The 19,550-nt window shown below is 39.1% G+C and overlaps 1 protein-coding gene across 1 annotated transcript in view; it reads left to right on the top strand.

The window, feature by feature from the left end:
• The window catches only part of LOC134753912 (protein capicua homolog), a 70,941-nt gene that overhangs the window by 4,694 nt on the left and 46,697 nt on the right, over positions 1 to 19,550 (top strand). The window contains exons 2-4 of the mRNA XM_063689916.1: positions 6,803 to 6,941; positions 13,196 to 13,846; positions 14,223 to 14,366. Of these exons, the coding sequence (XP_063545986.1) occupies positions 6,837 to 6,941; positions 13,196 to 13,846; positions 14,223 to 14,366 (900 nt within the window). The 5' untranslated portion in view covers positions 6,803 to 6,836. The remainder of the gene's footprint in view (positions 1 to 6,802; positions 6,942 to 13,195; positions 13,847 to 14,222; positions 14,367 to 19,550) is intronic.

Genomic DNA, 19,550 nt, shown 5'->3' with positions numbered 1-19,550 from the left:
TCGTCTGTCACCAGGCTGTATCTCATGAACCGTGATAGTTATAGACAGTTGAAATTTTCACAGATGATGTAGGTATTTCGGTTGCCGCTACCTAAATATTTAGGTGGGCTCCCATGCATACAACAAACGTGTTTTTTTTTTGCCGTTTTTATAAAATAATGGTACGGAACCCTTCGTGCGCGAATCTGACACGCACTTGGCCGTTTTTTTAAGCGTTGTAACTAATTGAGTTTCTAATTATATATAACGAATACATTTATTGTATATTGTTTAGTTAGACAATAAAATGGCCAAAACCGGGCCAATGGCCACAACCGGGGCATCTGCCCTACATATTTAAGGTTTATACTCACTAACTGTTTATCATAAGAAGTTGACGAAGCTTTTTTTATAGACCGCGGGCCAGGAACAGATTTCCATGACCAGTCGCCTCCCGGGCGAAAACTCGTATAGTGGTTAACGGCTATGTATGATGAACCCTCGTGAACGTCAGCTGCTGCTCCGTTGGTGGGTTGAGGAGTGGCAGCAAAAAAAGTCTAAACATTATTTTGTCATCGCCTTCCGCTTGATACTTTGTCAGATGATAGTTTAGATGCTATTGTGAATAAACAAAATCGTCAGCTGATTGTATCGCTGTGGAAAGACCGTCAGCTGGTCACCTGAACATGTAAAAAAGAAAATTCCTTTCAGTCATCGGCGTCATCGCCTCCCGTTTGATACTTTGTCAGATGGTAGTTTAGATGCTATTGTTAATAAAACAAATCGTCAGCCGGTTGTATCTTGTATCGCGGTGGAAAGACCGTGTTACGCGTTTCGGTGCCATTCCTCAACCCACCAACGGAGCGGCAGCTGACGTTCACGCCGGGAGGCGATGACTGACGAAATTTGCGCCCGGCTCGCGCTCTATTATGATAGAGGCAAACGAGCAGATAATCGGTCCGAAAATGCAATAAAATATATGAGTATGAAACTGCGGGCGACACGACAGTTAATTCCATAGTTTATTTATTAATTTAAAATTTAAATCAGGCAACAAGGCCCATATTACAAATACCTTACAGACTAACATGTGTAGTATTATATAAACTTAAAACTAAACACTATTTATGCGGCAAAACGGCGTGGCTCCGTTGAATCGGCTGCTCTTGTGTCGGATTTGGCACAAGCTTGGTTGGCTTGGTTGGTTGGTTTGGTTTGGTTTAGCTGTGCGGGGCAGGAAGTTCAATATATGTACCTAATAATAGAATAGAAGCCTTCCGGGTTTATTGATCCAGGCTAAATATGCCTCATCTTCAAATAGCGCGACCTCAAAGTGTACATTTTAATTCTGGAAGTCACCACGCTGCATTAGGAGTAATTATAATGCTTTTAGTATTGCCATGTTTATTAAGGGGCCCTCAGACTATCAGTCCGCCGGACGATATCGGCCTGTCAGTTAGAACAAAAATGTGACAGTTCCGAACAACTGACAGGCCTATATCGTCCGGCGGACTGATAGTCAGTGGGCCCCTTTAGGGATTGACGGACGTGAGGAATTTTCACCGTATCTACGCGCAGGTATTCGGAAATGTGTTTAATGTGGTTTTGACAAGGGCCTGACACTCTTTGAAAGAGAAAGATAGTCTGCGATTCCAATAAGAGGAAAGAGAAAATAGTGCCATGCTTTGTCCTTATCACCGACCGGGTGGCATCATAGGTAGGTGATGGCGAAATACCGAAATTTACAAGAGTGAAAGAGAAATATCCTATGCTGCCCAAATTTTATATGAATATTCTTTTTCTTACCCCCGGTCGCTCGGTGGCGCGTCTATAACTACTTGTATATACGTCTATGGGTTTTGACGAACGATACCACTGAATGTGGTGGGCTCATGGCGGAGCAGGTTTTTTTTTTAATAATCCGACGCGAATGTTGACGCCAACTCGGCACTCGGCTATCAAAAAGACTCTTATGGCAACCCCGGTTTCTATCCCCTCAGTTTGCATTCGCGATTTCCTATTCCTTCGTGGGTTAAAGGGCTTTCTCACTTTCAGGAGTTTTCTCTTTCTTTGAGGGTTCTTTTTTACGGAATCCCTAGTGGAAAGATCCTCGTCCCGAGAGAGGAGGAGATTTGATATGAAATCCTTAAGGTGACGTTCAAATTTCAACTGCAGCTGCATTACTGTTGTCAATTCCCTTAACCCTTTACCAGGCTAAGGGGTATATATTTCCCACATATGGCACTTCAAACATGTGTTCTATTTTCGATGAGTAAGACTGACATTCGATTGTCATTTTTTATATTACAGCCTGATAAAGGGATAATAAAATGAGTGATGGAATGAACGTCATAATCGTGGCAGTAATGCAGCCGCGAAAGTCACCTTTACGATCCGCCAAGAGATCTCTTACCGTTGCGCACTGCCCAGAACGTTTAGAACCTTAGAAAGCACCGTTATCCACGGGATACTGTTTAAATTTAGTGTAGGTACCTATATCGTATCAAAAAGAATAGGTAGGTACATATTAATAATATTCAGTTGTTGCTCTTAGTGTTCACATATATATTATCTAGTTCTATGTTTATATCAATGTCTAAACAACAAACTAGGTGTACCTACTTCCTGCTGTAATGTTAATGGTGTAGTGTAGAGGCAATTTATACAGCCCACATGAATAGCAATGGTAAAGGTTACCTAAAACTGGGTGTAGTTGTAGACTTTAACTCGGACTATAAGTGCTGAAGTCTTAATTGGCTTCCTGTTGTGTCTACACAGTTGGCAGATTAACCTCTTAGGTCCACTTGCACCATTCCACTAACCCGTGTTAACTGGTTAAACCTGGAGTTAACAGTACAATTTGGCACTGGGTTAACGGTTTAACCGCTTAGCCCCATGGTTAGTGGGATGGTGGGCCCTACCTGTGTAGGTTAGGTTCCCGACTGACATGTTTGGAAAAATTATAGTCAGATATGGTGGCAAACAAGCACACGAACCGCCTGATGGTAAGCAGTCACCGTAGCCTATGGACGCCTGCAACACCAGATATATTATATGCGCATTGCCGACCCTTTAAAAACCTGTACACGCCGTTTTGTCAGTATTCCATTTTTTCAGCCTCAACAAGCCATGTTCCACTGGTCAGAGTATGTTGAGAGCATTAGAGTGGACTTGATTTGCAAACGTCAGGGGAATGTAAAATTGCCGCTACACCAAAATCGTCAAAGTATTGTTTTATTTTTGTAGAATAAGACGAACGCCGAAAATTCTTAAAATATTTAAATAACAACTGTTACACTCACGTGAATTATTTGTCGCTATTGGCGTCATGTTAATTTCGAAAATTGTTCTAAATTTAATCTTTCCAATAGGAAAAAGTTTGTATCATCCATGTTTACCACCTTTAGCAAGCTTTGGAAAAGTTTTTCGACCAAAACCGGATTCTTTCCCGAAACTGAATCATCGGTCGCTGAAACCGAAGTTTCAGCACGTCCGAATAATTCGGCAGTTTTTTGGCCGAAACCCCGAACCTTCGGCCGAAAAACGATTTTTTTGCCAAAGCCAGTCGTAATCGAGACTTCGGTCGGGGACTACCTCTTAGTGTTAAGTGTATACCCAGCTTTACAAATCTAGCATAGCAACAAAGCGCGCGAATTATAACGAGAGCGCACACAGGTCATTAAGCAAGTTTTTTTATACCTAATGTTCATTTATCATTACCATTTGATATTACTCATTACCGGTTTTGCCCTTTTTTGTCTAACGATGGAACAGGTTTGACTGCTGGGCATTTAATGCAGTTGAGTGGGAAGTGTGATCTTGTTTAAGTCAGCTTCTGCCCGCGACGTCATTCGCTAAAATAGATATAAAACTATGATAGCCCCAAATACTCGTAAGTTCGCTTTTAAGAAATCAGTACGTGCTTTCTTTGCTGATAGAATGAAGGATTCTTAGTTTTAGTTTTATAATTTATATATTATATTGTATATATTAGGTATTTGTATATGTATTATATATATTGTATATGTATTTTGATGGGCTTGCATATGTATGTTAAATTTTAATTTAGCTTTGTGTATTGTATTTTGTTAGTAGTAGTAGTACCGCCCACAATGTCTCTGCTAACCTTAGGTTGACTGGTAGAGAATGCTTTTGGCATTAAGTTCACCTTTTGTACGATAAGTATTTCTTTTGTGCAATAAATATTAAATAAATAAATAAATATGTCCTTCGCCCGGCCTCAAATATCTCCATACCAATTTTTTTATAAATCGGTTAAGCTGTTTCAGCGTGAAGAAGTAATTAGTGTCCCTAATCTATCAAAATAATAACCATTTTAAAGTCAGCCTAAGCAAGTTGAACCAACTTAGCAGCGACAAAGTTTGATAAGAATTTGACGTTTGTACGTGGCGCTTCCTCATTCGACATTCTGTCGTTTGAAGTCAGAGGGCCTACCGCGAAACACGTTCGACGTGTTTCCTCACTATCGCACTTGTAAATTCGTACGTAAGTGTGACAGGGAGGCAACACCTCGAACGTGGTTCGCTATAGGTCCTCAGGACAGCTAGGACAGCCCACGAGTCATGAGTAGGTACAGTCAACTGAGTCAACATCAATCAATAGTAGCGGATGAAACAGCGAACCAAAAGTGTCTGCCACCCTAAGACAAAAAAAAACCGTATGCCAAAGCATTACGGACGACTTTTCATCTTACCCCTCATAAAAAAACCCTTCAATCTTACCCTAACGCACCCCATATATTTGTTACGTAATTGAGATTTAAGAGAATTATAAGGCTTAGTGACATTCTGCAAGTTGATTATAAGATCATTATAAGCAATACCACTCCAACATCCTTTTCGATAATGTATTCGATAACGCGTTTCCCGTTTTCGTGCAACTTCATAATTACCATTCATATCATATCCAATTATCCATAATTAATATCGATTAAGAATATTTAGTTCACTAGTACTATAGTTTCCGCGTAAACAAAAGCGCGTTGACTCATTGCAGTAGGCAGCGTGTGACGTCAGAGTATGCAACATTCTTAAATGAATCGTCTGTTGTGGAGTATCATAGTTTGTAGTCATGTTTATAAATAATTAGATTTTGATAGTAAATTACGTAAAGTTACAATTAACACTTACAACTCTACATTTTAAAGCCAAGGTGTCTTACCGCCGGGGACAATGTAGACCCCATTTTTTTCGGTCGGTCGAAACTCGAACTTGCGACCTTTTGGAACACCGGTCCAAAAATCCCCAGTTTCTAAAAGATCGCAAGATTTAGTTTTGCTCGAAGCGGTGAATTTTTAGCAGACTTCTAATACTATTACTTATTCTGTGCTTCTGCTTAATAAAAAAATAATTTAGAACCTAATTCTTGGAATAACGGGGTAATGTCCAGTCATAAGAAGTAGCTGGGTGGAGGACAAGATGTTCGAAATAATCCATACACACCTTTATGGTTGAAGCAGTAAGAGCGTGTTTATAAATTTAACCGCTTCGCCATTTTTTTGCTGACTGAGAGCGTTTTCACATTGTCCGATCCGAATTATTTTTCCCAGTAGTTACCAGTGGTAAAAGGTGGGAAAAAAATTCCCACTGGTAACAACTTGGTGGTAACTAGTGGGAATAACCCGCATTAAGGCTCATTCTTTGAGCGTTTGTTTCGGCTCACTGATATCAATAGTACCTAGTTATTCACATAAATCAGAGCGGCCAAGATGCGCACAAATATCTGAACGTTATAGTTTGACCGTTGCTGTAGTTATAGAAGTTCAATATTGTTAACCATCTAATCGCTTCTATATATTTTATGGCGAACTTAGGAACACATTTTCTTCTAAATCTTTTAATACCTATGTAGGTATGTTTCTTCAAATACACATACAATACAAATACTCTTTATTGCATACCTCAATAAAAGAAAATAATACAGAAATAAAACAGCAACACAAGTAGAGGGAAACAACAGGCGGCCTTACCAGATCGCTAAAAAGCAATCATTACCACCTTTAGGTAGCGGAAATTGGTATTAGTTTAATAGCAGAAGCTATACATATAATGATTACCTACATCCTATAGTTTCCTTCACCTAAAAACTAACAAGTTGTTCCGAGAATGCATTGATACGAGCCCGGATAGCCTCGGTCCTCTGATAAAACACACAACTCGACTTATTCAGTGATTATTTTTGTTTCGTTTCTATATAATAAATAATAACTATAGGATAACCAACCACTGATATTACACTTAGCGAATAACATAGTAATAAATTTGATTACTTATTAATATAGTAATAACAGTAGGTAACAACATACAACGCATTACATTTACAAGTCTATTGGCATCAAAATTGCAATTTACAGTTGGCCCCATTGTCATCAAAGCAGCATTTGGTGATGTAGAATTGCTGATGAAGACTATAAAATGATAGCTTGTTCTTTGTCTGAAATAAATGATAATTTAATTTAAATAAAGGAGATAATGGAAAAATTAACTGTCTCTGTTTAATAAAACAAAATAATAAAAAACGCCTTTATTATTGAAACTTTCAAATAATTAGGTTTCAACAACTTCCAACTCGTCCTTTGACGTAGGTACGCCTCCGAAGCCTTCCATTACTTATATCTAAATATTCTCCTAAATAAATGTGACGTTTTCAACCAGAAGGTACCACATTGTCGCTTGTCGATAAGGTTGATTTCAAATTGAAGCTATATGGAAATAGCGCCTTATTGACAACCGACAATAAGTACCATTTTGGTTGAAAATGTCACAAATTAATGCAATCTTATTAACGTGGGTTTTCTCAACAGGATCACGGCCACAATGACTCGGCAGTAGGCGGGCATGCAGCGAGCCGCCGCGGGCGGCGCTCCGCAGCCGCAGCCCTCCGCCGCCGCCCCCGCGCACCCTCGGCGTCTGCACTCGCTCTATCCGGACATTGACGACCAGGTATGTTTCATGCGAACCATGGAATCGAAAGACTCCTTGGTTTCCAGGTTCTCACTCCACGCACCCGCTTCAGGTGTCCCTCAGCTCACGTATTTATGGTTTTCGTGTTTCAATTATGCACGCAGTTTCATATGATGGTGGATCTAAGAGAGTAATTCTTAAAGCACTTTATACGAGTACTTAATACTTAAAGCAGCGTGTGACATGACAGCCCTTCTGCATTCTGAGCGTAGCAGCCCTAGCGAGCGGAATTTGTCTGACGCGCTGATTTGAGAGAGTGATAGTGAGCTTTGAGGATATAACCAGACGGCCTTGTCTGTAATTTTCTGCAAAAAACAGTCTGCCGATTTTTGCGGGGGAGGGTAACGTCAAATGTATACGTAACGTAAAAATAGCCATGTCAGATAAACGTCAGTCCATACATTGTGTATGACCATTGCCCACCTTTTTTAGACAGAGGGGAACGCCGGTTAATGGCTACTCCGTTTGGTTATATCCTCTAAGGATAGTGAGTGATCAGCTCCTTAACCCTTAAATGCATAATGATGTATATATGCATCGTATATTTGATGGTCCGTGGCTCAATATGCAGCTATCCAAAATCACATTTATTACTTTTATACAGCATGACACATCTATTTCAATTTATTAAAAAGTTATACAAAAAATCATGCATTTAAGGGTTAATGGCATTATTCATAAACTTGTCAAATCTAACAAACAGTTGATAATCGTTTGTCCTTTCCGTCATTTTGACATTTCTATTTGTTAGAAAGAGACAAAATAACACTATAAGGCATAAAGGTGTCAGAAATTACGAATTGTACCATTTGTACCCTATCACTTTGAAAGAGATATATTTCCCACATGATTTTGAAATAAAGTTCAAAATCATGTGGGAAATATAATCCCTCTGCCTTATAAGGCTTAAATTGAGGATGGGGTCTTTTGGTAAGTCGAAATATTTAGACACTTGGCGATTGGTCAATGATAAAGGATGACTCACGTTAGACCGGGCCGTGTCCGGGCCGGAGCTTCCGGCGCTTCGTTTTCTATGGAAAGCATCACGTGATCACCTGTCATGTCATGGAAAAGTAAGCGCCGGAAGCTTCGGTCCGGACTCCGGACACGGCCCGGTCTAACGTGAGTCATCTTTAAGTAGTGTGTTGAAGTTGATGTAGTACCACAGAATAAGTAATAGTATTATCATACAGCACGGCCACGCACCGCCCCGCCCCGATTCGAATTACCTCGCCCCGCGACAGCAGATTGACGACCTTTCGCCGACCGCTCAGTACTGTTTTTTAAGCAAACTCACGCAATGATGCATGCCGCATGTATAGACGTGCCGTTCACACATAGAAACGCAAGTGATTTTTGACGTATAGTGTGTCCGCCCCGTGCTTTTATGTTTAAACATGTGTTTGAATTTTGGCGATTGGTCAATGCTTAAGTAGTAATAACCGCTTTCGCGAGTACTGCTCAACAATCGGTATTGGGTGGAAATGGACACATCACTATAGCGCGGCAAGGACTTGACAGATAGCCATCGCCGTAATGGCGTCGCCTGGTAGAGTTTCCCAAGTTATGTCTGTTTTATTGTATTAAATCCTTTATTTAATGATGGTTGGTGTATTACTTTAACAGTAGTGTGTTGATGTTGATATAGTACTACAATAAAAATGCTTTGATTGTAAAATGTCACATTCTCGTTTTACCACCCATGTGAATGACGTCAACCATTTTAATGACATACTATATCACAGAATAAGCAATAAAATCTTATATAAACAAACTTGTTACAATTTTCCGTTCCTTGCAAAAAGCGAGACGAGAAAATGATAATAACTACTAAGGCTGCGGTTTCACGGGAGATGTGTGAGGATGCGTAGCGAGGGATAACAAACATCCCTCGCTACGAATCCTCACAAATCTCTGGTGGAAATGCGACCCCGATGCCCTTGCGATGTTTGGACCCGGGTATGTCCTTAAACTGCGTCCGGACCCGGATATGTCCTTAAACTACGTCCAAAAGAGAGGTATGGGCACTGTGAATGACATCTCGCTTTGTGTGATAGGGCACAGGACAGCGGATGTCATTCCAGATCTAGAGCAGAGCCCAACTGGGGAAGTACCTCCACCTTACAGAAAACCGCAGCCAAATAACACTAGACCCTACTCATAGTGTTGTGTTCCTGCCGGTAAGTAAGGTTGCCAGAGCTCAACGAGGGAGAGGAGTGTTAGGGTCGGCAACGCGCGTGTAATATCTCCGGTGTTGCAGGCGTCCATAGGCTACGGTAACTGCTTACCATCAGGCGGGCCGTATGCTTTGTTGCCACCGACATGGTATAAAAAAATAATGCCGTTGCGTTCTTTTTAAATAGATGGCGTTGGATTTGTAATTGTATTGCATAACCACAAATAGGTTTTCTATACTATACAGCTATTAAGGTATTTATATATGTATTTATTTAACGTAAATTTCCGCCTATTATGATATCGCGTCGTTAAGTATTTATTTAAACATTTAAACGATATATAATTGCGAATTATGCAATATTGTTTTGTGAATTTAATTTATACCTCGCACGGTTATTCCAGCTTTTTGAGATATTGAAATATAGGTATATTTAATGGTTATTTTGCTTAATATCCGTAACCTACCTAATATAACTAAATAGTCATACCTACCTTAGGTACTTATGACTGTATTTAGTTATATTTTCGTTGTGTAATATTACAATGTTTTTATGATATAACATATTTATCTAATATTTATTGACAGGCCAAAGTCCACCAACCCAAAGTTATTAATGTATGTATGAGATCACAACATTCACAACCCAAGCCGACGTCTTTTGTATGAATATATGAGTATGAAATCTGTACCATGTAATTTTTAGGGTTCCGTAATACCCAAAGGGTAAATGATGATGGGTAAAAACGGGACCCTATAACTAAGACTCCTCTGTGCGTCTGTCTGTCTGTCACCAGGCTGTATCTTATGAACCGTTATAGCTAAACAGTTGAAATTTTCACAGATGATGTATTTCTGTTGCCGCTATAACAACTAGCAAGTGCATGTAAATCCGTGGTCTATGCCTACTACTCAGAGAAATAGGCGCGATTATGTATGTATTTTATTTTATTTTATTTAAAAAAAAAACATTTTTACGTAATGCCTTGTTCCAAAACCCCCTCCCGCCCCTGTAACGCATCGTAATTCGTAACGTTTTACAAGACCCCCTTCCCCCCAAATTGCGTTACGTAATATTTGAACGCCCCCCCCCCCCCCCCTCCTCATTCAGTGAATCTTTTTGGTCGTAGAGCACAGTTTACTGTGTACATTCGTGATTTAAGATGTCCATTCATTTTATACCTAAACTGCCGTTAAACCTATTCTTAAGACGATTGAGTAATAGCTGGTTTTTGCGAGATATAGTTTACAGGTAAAGAGTACGTGAGGAGAATATATGTCGTTAATTCGGGGAAATCCGGCGCATATGTTCTCATTTGTGTGTCTGTGTGTACCAGAGATAAGTAAATATTATAGACTGTAGACTCCTCTGCGTGCAAAGTTGCACATTGAATGCAGTTTTGTTTCTTTAAAAAAATAAAAGAATGTTTTCTTTAAGTAAAATTAGCTAATATTGTCTTCGGTTACCGCGATAGTTACTCATGAAATAAAACTATGAAAACGGATTATATCGCGTATATTGAATTTATAATACATCCCGACGTTTCGAACTCTTTACAGCGTTCGTGGTCAACGGGTGACTGAGGAAAAATTACAAAGTGCAAAAATACCCACATACTAAAATAATGAACAATCATATCGCGTTTTTATCGCGTATATATATATCTTTACTTGAAAATAATTGTAGTGTATAACTAGCCTTATGAACCGATTTTGCATGTACAACCAGCCTTAAAGTTTGTAGTCTATGATTGTTCATTATTTTAGTATGTGGGTATTTTTGCACTTTGTAATTTTTCCTCAGTCACCCGTTGACCACGAACGCTGTAAAGAGTTCGAAACGTCGGGATGTATTATAAATTCAATATACGCGATATAATCCGTTTTCATAGTTTTATTTCATAAAATTAGCTAAGTTAAGGCACTTTTCCTCCAGGGCCCATGATTTTTTTCCACCCTGCATATTGAATTGTTTGTTACACGCTAATGCTAATGCAAATGCCAATAATTTTTTTTACACTGAATGTAGATTACATTTGCAAGGACAGACTCCAAGCTAAAGTTTGCTCGAATGTAAAAAAACACGAATGCATTGTACTATATTTTTTTAAATATTAATTTGTACATCCTGTAAGTTTGTCTATCTGACCTGGCTATAGTTTTCCACTCATCTACTCGAAGGTTAGCTGGAAGAGATCCCTTATAGGGATAAGTTCGCCTTTGTACTTCCATTACTGTAATTTATTTTTGTAAACCTGTGTTGTGTACAATATAGTGATTACTACTACTACTATATGCCTAAATGAACATATTACCAGTAACTATACGTTACTGCCTGCAACATAAATATGTGTCGCACGGATTGCATAAATACCATGTAAGCGATAATAGTCTATAAATAACTAATGTTTAGATTTACTTGCTCTCTCTTTATACTTGACTACCAATAATATAACACATCTATGAAGAGGTTTTACGCATGGTAGGAGAGTAGAGGAGTTTGTTGAGAACCATAGAAAATAGAAGAGGAAAGATGCTTGGACACCTGCTACAACACGACGAATTTATCAAGAACATAATTGAAGGGAGAGTTGAGGCAAGGAGGCGGAGGGGCAGACCAAGGAGAACATACATAGATCAAGTAAAGGAAAAACTCAACGTCGTGTCGTATCAGGCTGTCAAGGAGAAGGCAGAGGACCGACACTTATGGAAATCGCTCCACCGACAAAAGTATAACTCTTAAATATAGGTATATGATGATGATGACGTTATGTTTGGTTTTACTTAACAACTCCATTCGGCTCTCCGTCCCAACTTATCTGAGCATGTCGAATAATTTTCATTAAACTCAAATATATATTCGTTACCCTGCATACCAGAGCAATATTATGATTTCAGTAAAAATAACCAGTCATATAGCCGAGGGATTTGACAAGCAAAATTTTAAACAGAAGTACACTTTCAGAGCTATTGAGGTAAACGTTAAAACCCGCGCGATCGCCAAATTTTCCGTTGCAAGTTTCGCGCGGCGGGCTATATCTTTTGTTTTCTTCTAGTTTCCTAGCTTTACTTCTTGTAATATTAGTGGTTATGATTTGTATAAGGTTGACAGTCTTAATTAACTTGTCTTTGAAGTGTTGTATGACGCATATATATAATGGCGCGGTGTATCGACATTTGGAATTTCGTTTCATAACAGAAATATTTTTAATGTGATTAAACATTGTTCAAACATTGAATAAGTTAAAACTGTGTGTTACGCTAAGAGCTAAGATATTAAGAGAAAAGTTTTTTCAATAGTAATTAATAAGTAATGATGAAATAGTTTCAGGCACACAGATATTAATAATAACCCTTTGTATATAGATACAGTAGGCTAAGTGGGTATGCGCTTTTGCAGCTGTGTGTACATGTAGCTGTAGGCATGAATGCAAATTTTGCCTGTTAGCCACAATCATGATTCGCAACCATCAAAATATTTCACAATAATGATCTCACTTGCGTAAGTTGCGTACACAAGTTCATGTAGTTGGCTTATCCCAATGTCTGCGTCAAAACTCCTTTATATTTTCGTAGTGGTTTTTTTAAATAGCCTATCTTGTGTCCCACTGCTGGGCAAAGGCCTCCATTTATTCCGCCACTCATCACGGTTTGATGCATGCTACCGCCAGTCACTGTAAAAGTCACGTCTCTTTTGGTTGGGCTTCATTTAAAAAATGAATGAAGAAATAAGTTTTTACCGTATTTTAAACTTAACAGTTCTAAATAGATTGTTGTGCTAAACTTCCAAGATATGTCTACTAACATTTTTTGTGACAGCTTTTAATCCATATAAAAATAAACTGTCGTGGGGATCATCATTCGGCGCCAGACTAAAGGTATAATAATATAATAATAACAATATTTCAGCATATATACGTCCCACTGCTGCGCACAGGCCTCCTCTCATGCATGAGAAGGATTGGGCTATAGTCCCCACGCTAGCCCAATGCGGTAGCCCAATAGTTGAAAAAATCTGCCTTAGCTCTCAAAGTAATCCATCCTCTTCTTGTTCCAGATACCCGCCTCAGTGATCAGTAGCGTGGGCACAGTGAGCCTATCCCAGGCCTCCTGCCCAACCTCCATCACCATGGCCAACCCCACCAACCCCGGCACCGCCAGCAGCGGCCAAGCCCAACCGGCCCAGGCCTCTCGCCTCCCCAAAAAACGCAAGTTCGACCCTTCAGAACTTGAAGAAATGGAGAGAACTTGCACGAATAATGTCAACAACGTTGTCGTCTCCGCTCCTCAGGAGTACCATCCGCAGATATACCCTCCACCTATGCAGCCTTCGCCAATCCAACCGTCGCCGCCACAAGACATGAAGTTCTCTCTTTATCCAAACATCGACCTATCCGAATGGAGAGATCATAGAGTCTTAGCCAAGCAGCACAGACTTTATATCCCTGGAGTTATAAGACAGGCAGAAGGTTGCAAGGTTGTTATAGAACTCGACGGTCAGGAGCAAAGCCCGATCGTCTACAACGACATTTTCGGGGCCAACAAATACGATGTGATCAGTGACGCGAGCCCGTTACTCAATCATCTGCTGATAGGGTCGCCATGTGTGGTGAGGACCACAGATCCGAGCCGGGAGAGTGTGCAAAACGTTTTTGTGGAAGGACTTGTTGTGGAAGTGCTTAGTTCGCCGATTAGGATAAGAGTTAAGGTATGTATCTTACACAGTGTATGCAACGGATGTCAAACTGCACAATGTTACTAAGCCACCTCCTGTTAGAATGTTTTAAAAATCCTGGAATGCAAAATATCTCTAAAATCACATTTTTGGTTCCTGGATACAGAAGCTATATCTTGTTAGAATTTGACACTCTGTCTAACATGAAAGCATTAGCAACAAGTAGTAAATTTGTCCATACTTAAACCAGGATCTTAGGGAACAACACTAACCACATTTTGTGGTTGTAAAAGATGAGGAAAGATTTTCTTTATAAAGAAGCTTTCCGCACCCCCTGTTGGTGCGCTCTGTTGGTGTTCGGACTCCTGTCATAGACATTCGACTTAATATGATGATGTTGTTTCCTCAGCAGGTAGACGGTATCTGCAAGGAAGCCGTGGAGGTAAAGCGAGCAGACATCCGCCTGCTGCAGCCTCCTTGGGCCGACGAGCTCGAGGACGCGGGCTCACACGCCGCCACCATGCACTCGCAACGAGTGTTGGTGCCTATGCAGGTACTAAACTAAGTAAAACATTGTTTACGGTTCACACCTTGCCGCTGTGAGCAGGACAGAGAGCAAATATATCTGTTCAGCCTGTATTCACCCACTTCTGAGATGCTGCAAGTGGATAAAATCAGCACAGGAGTCACAGGACCGAAGAGAGGGTCCTGTTCTAATCCTATCCACTGCTTATTTGTTACGCCATCTATCATTCATCAACAGATTAACGCTTCCTGCACATTCTTCTACCAATACTTATATGCAGTATGGTATGACACTCAAGATTGTTGTGGCGGTCTTACGTGCGGCACAGCGGCATTAGCAGACAGTATTTACAATTTGTCCGTGACTACATGTTTGTTCTTGGAACAGTTGGAACATGCTAAGGTGTTATGCCGTCAACGGCAGCAGTAGATGCAAAGTGTAAATATGTACTCACTGCTGTGGATCATGCCCGCTTGAAAGGCCGTAATACTCGTATAAACAAGGAGTAATTAGTTACTTAGAAAATTAAATTTTATTAATAACAATAGTTACAGGTCTGTTTAGTGTACATGTGGTATACATATTAAACCTACAATCTACATACACGTGGTAAGTTGAGGTTTTTTAGGCAGACAGTCTTAATGAGAATTATATTTATAATTCACTAGCTTTTGCCCGCGACTTCGTCTGCGTGGAATTAGTAATTTGGGTACCTTAATTTTTAAACAAATCTGCTTTTTAATCCATCCTTTTTCACCCCCAAATTGGTCCACACTATACATTTCCACCCCATTTTTTACACCCTTAAGGGATGATTTCGGAGATAAAAGCTATTCTATATCATTTCCCACAGCTCAAACTATCCCCATACCAAGTTTCATCTAAATCGGTTCAGCGGTTATTGATTCCCCATACAAATTTCCACCCCCCTTTTAACCCCCTTGAGGGGTGAGTTCTGGGTTAAAAAGTATCCTATGTCCTTCCCCGGGACTTAAACTATCTGTATACCAAATTTCAACTAAATCGGTTCAGCGGTTTAAGCGTGAAGAGGTAACACACAGACAGACAGACAGACTTTCGCATTTATAATATTAGTATGGATTACATATATGTTTATTTGTTACATTCATTTAACTATATTATATTAGTATGTCTCAATAGTTACCAATACTAAAGTACATAACTTTCTCTCGCCCGATGGTGATTTTCAGCTCTAATTGGTTGTTACGTTGTTATTGTCTACGTTACAAAGCCCCCTTTAATTTCAGGTGTTGCGTTAAAAATCTAAGATCTACTAAATATATTGTATATTACCCATACCTAGGCATAAAACTACTCTGACTCAATTTCAGTAAATTTGCGGTGACATCATCAACAGATTTACGTCTTACATTCAATAAGTCTGAATTCCATTCACATATTTCCTGCGAACGTAAATAAGTAATTCCACGAATGAGTTTGCGACGCTTAAGATAGTAATTAGCTCTCATTGATAGGATGAAATTCTTCAACTAAGTGTATTGTTTACAAGTGCAGTACTATTATTTATAAAAAAATGTGATATTTGGATCAAAATTCTTTTCGTTCTCCTGTTTATGACCACTCTGTCACGCTTGTATTTCTGTGTTCTATCAAACAAATAAAAAAGTCGGATATCTTTCTAGCTGTATTTTATACAAGAAAAATTAAGGACTAAATTTCATCTCATACAAAAAGCTCAACAAACGACAAAAAACGGCAACGAACCGAATTTACGATGCATTTATGCCATCAGTTTTTTTATGTATTTAGAATGGGACACCCCACTTTACATATTACAAATACAAGAATAATTTGATTGAGATTTTTACCTTCTTGGTTACTTGACTGAAACTTACTTGGTTGCTCTGGTTTAATATGCAACATAAAAACAGATTGAATAATACTATCAATCCATACTAATATTATAAATGCGAAAGTCTGTCTGTCTGTCTGTGTGTTACCTCTTCACGCTTAAACCGCTGAACCGATTTAGTTGAAATTTGGTATACAGATAGTTTGAGTCACGGGGAAGAACATAGGATACTTTTTATCCCAGAACTCACCCCTCAAGGGGGTGAAAAGGGGGGTTAAAATTTGTATGGGGAATCAATAACCGCTGAACCAATTTAGATGAAACTTGGTATGGGGATAGTTTGAGCTGTGGGAAAGGATATGGAATAATTTTATCCCCGAAATCATCCCTTAAGGGTGTAAAAAATGGGGTGGAAATGTATAATGTGGACCAATTTGGGGGTGAAAAAAGGATGTATTACAAAGCAGATTTGTTTAAGAATTAAGGTACCCAAATTACTAATTCCACGCAGACGAAGTCGCGGGCAATAGCTAGTTAAGCATAAATAATAATTTATTATTGTAACTGATAACATTATTAAAAATTGAAAAAATGCTGTCCTGTGTGTCCTGTATCTTGGGCCCACCGAAAACTATGTATATGTACTCACCTTTTTAAATAACTAAAAAACCTGTCTAGCAAGTGTTAAACGTTTAAACAAAGCAGTTAGTGTAAAGTTATTATAGTTAACTATGGACTGGTTAAAAACTTAGCTGCAATAAGAAGTTAACCAAATTAGTATCATGTTAAGTACACATGTAATATGGGGCATTTTCTATAAAAAAGGACCTTATTGTCAATGGCGCTTACGCCGCACAGCGTCGCGCGGCATTGTATTTATATCGGAGCATCGTTTATAATGGCGTAAGCGCCATCGACAATAAGGTCCCTTTTTATAGAAAATACCACATATATAACCTAGTTTTGCCCCAAAACTCGGCTACAAATCGCCGCGCAACTTCAAACCTATAGTTACAAAAATGACGTACTCCGTGACATCGGACGTGCCTATCCGTGACTCATTGCTAACTTCTGTCTGCATGTAGGCGAACAACACGCGAACGCGAAGCGAAGCGATGCGACGCGGGGTGAATCAATCCTTCGATACCTATAGAAGTGTCCTACGTGGGCGATCTCGTTGCGAACGCGAACACCGTGGGCCCGCCGTCCAATGTGCATTGTGTGAATTGTGTCTCACTCTTTCATTAAGCAAAATCTGAGACGCAAATACACATTGGACCAAGATATTGGACAGATGGAATATCATCCTAAGCTGGTGTCCATAAAAACTGGCCAATGTTACACTTAAGTAGGTACAGTCGAGTTCATAAATGTGTATACATTTTTTCACCTTATTGCAATGGATTAAGGCACAGATTAAGGTGAAGAAATGTACATATATTTATAAACTCGACTGTACAGCCATTTACATTTACAGCGACTAGTCAAATATCGTAAAAAATATAAACGAGCGGTGCGCAGGTCAAAACAAGTGACTACGTGTCTGAATTAGTCACGATAAGCCAAAGCCATGATTACTATGGAGCGGGCGAGCTAGGGTTGCCAACCGTACTATATAATATAGTACTTATTGTACTATATTTTGACTCATTTTTTCATTAACAATAATGCATTGTGTTAGAAAACTTACGAACTAATTACATACATGCTTATAACTTAATTAAACTAAGTAATTATGGGAAATGTCAGCAAATAAATACATTTTCAATAATAAAATTAAATAAATTAAATAACAAGTGAAAACAAGTGAAAAACAAATAAAATAATATAACGTCAAGTATAAAATGTAAAATGTTAAAAATTCATAATTTGCAATAAGTATAGACTTAGTGTAGGTACTATTGTATAACATAACTATGTGTGATTTTAAACATACTATGTATTATATGTATACCTATCGCGTTTACTTAATACATACCATCGTCCACACTATTAAATGACATTTTGTAAAAATTGTTGTCATGGTCATGAAATGATGGTCACTGCCTATAACAGATCAATTTTATATGGAGTCGCTGTCACGTAAAATGTTTGTAGTCATTTTTTGGAAGTTTAGCACACTAATTAATGTAAAAATGTTACATTTAAGTTATATAATTACTGTTGTTGTTTTAACTATTATTTTTTAAATTAAACCTAACCAGGCGTGCCGCGTGGCTCATTCCGCGATTTTGTCGCGTCGCTACAAGTACACGCGGCCCACACCAATTTTGGTGTCTAGCCATAGTGATTGCCGCGCATACCGCTAAGGAACGGACGCGTGCTCGCGCTTGCGCCACGTAGCGGTCATATCTGTCGTAATAGACGCGTTTTGTTAGAGAGTGAAACTTCTATACCTAATACTATTATATATTCTGTGGTACAACTGCGTTTGTACTGTATTTAACGAGAAGATACATCGTTTACTCGCTCACAGTGCGGTTTCAGATAAAATTAAATTACTTCTCGACTGAGAAATAAACTTTAACTTCACAACAAACTGTTTTCGTGCTCAACTTACACACTAAACAAAACTTACAAACAAATACGCCAAGTTACATGACAGGTGGTTGGTACATTATACCACAGAATAAATAATAGTACTACCGTACAGAAGGAAACTTTCCTACGAAACCGAAGTTTGACAGTGGTTCAGGGACGAATCATGCTGTCCCTTTCTAATATATGGCACTATCCCTATCGGCTAATTAGGGTTGTCAAAATTCAAGTCATTATCTTATCTGTGGTCGTGCACGCAAAGGGACTTCAAGTTGTCTCAACCCTAATAATTGCTCGGAGCAATGCTGAGCCGAACGGAGCCGAGAATACCCGAAAGTAGGAGTTTTGCTCCCCTGACTATACATATGATATCGAAATTAAAAATATTTGTAACATATTCATTTTACTCTGTAGACACACTGGAATCGAACCAGCGATCGAGCTCTGGACACTGGAGGCTTTGGTCATTTTTTCCTTCGTATATGACATTTATTTCAGTTTACATATTCATTTTGTTGGAACACGATAAAATCGGCCTGTAAAATCTCAGATTTTTTTATAGCGACCAACGTTTGCCTATTTCAAGTCTTGATGACATATACGTCCTTTATATTTCAAAATGGCCGTCTATGCACGAGGGGGCATGACACGGACTTACACGTGCCACCGTAAGGCCTTGGTTAAAGAAACAGTGACGCCAGTTAACGGTTTACTGAACGTTTTAGGCTACGACTTTGTTTTTATAGAGTCAGTCCAAGCTCAGACTTAGTGCCAGGCATAGTAGCTCTAATAGAAGTTAGACCAAGCTAAGTTGACAGCGATTTTGATAGCCCAGACTG

The sequence above is a fragment of the Cydia strobilella genome, chromosome 1 (assembly GCF_947568885.1).
Source record: "Cydia strobilella chromosome 1, ilCydStro3.1, whole genome shotgun sequence".
NCBI classification, from domain to species: domain Eukaryota; kingdom Metazoa; phylum Arthropoda; class Insecta; order Lepidoptera; family Tortricidae; genus Cydia; species Cydia strobilella.
Note: the sequence above shows the minus strand (reverse complement) of the source record. Positions and strands in the feature narration are given on the sequence as shown.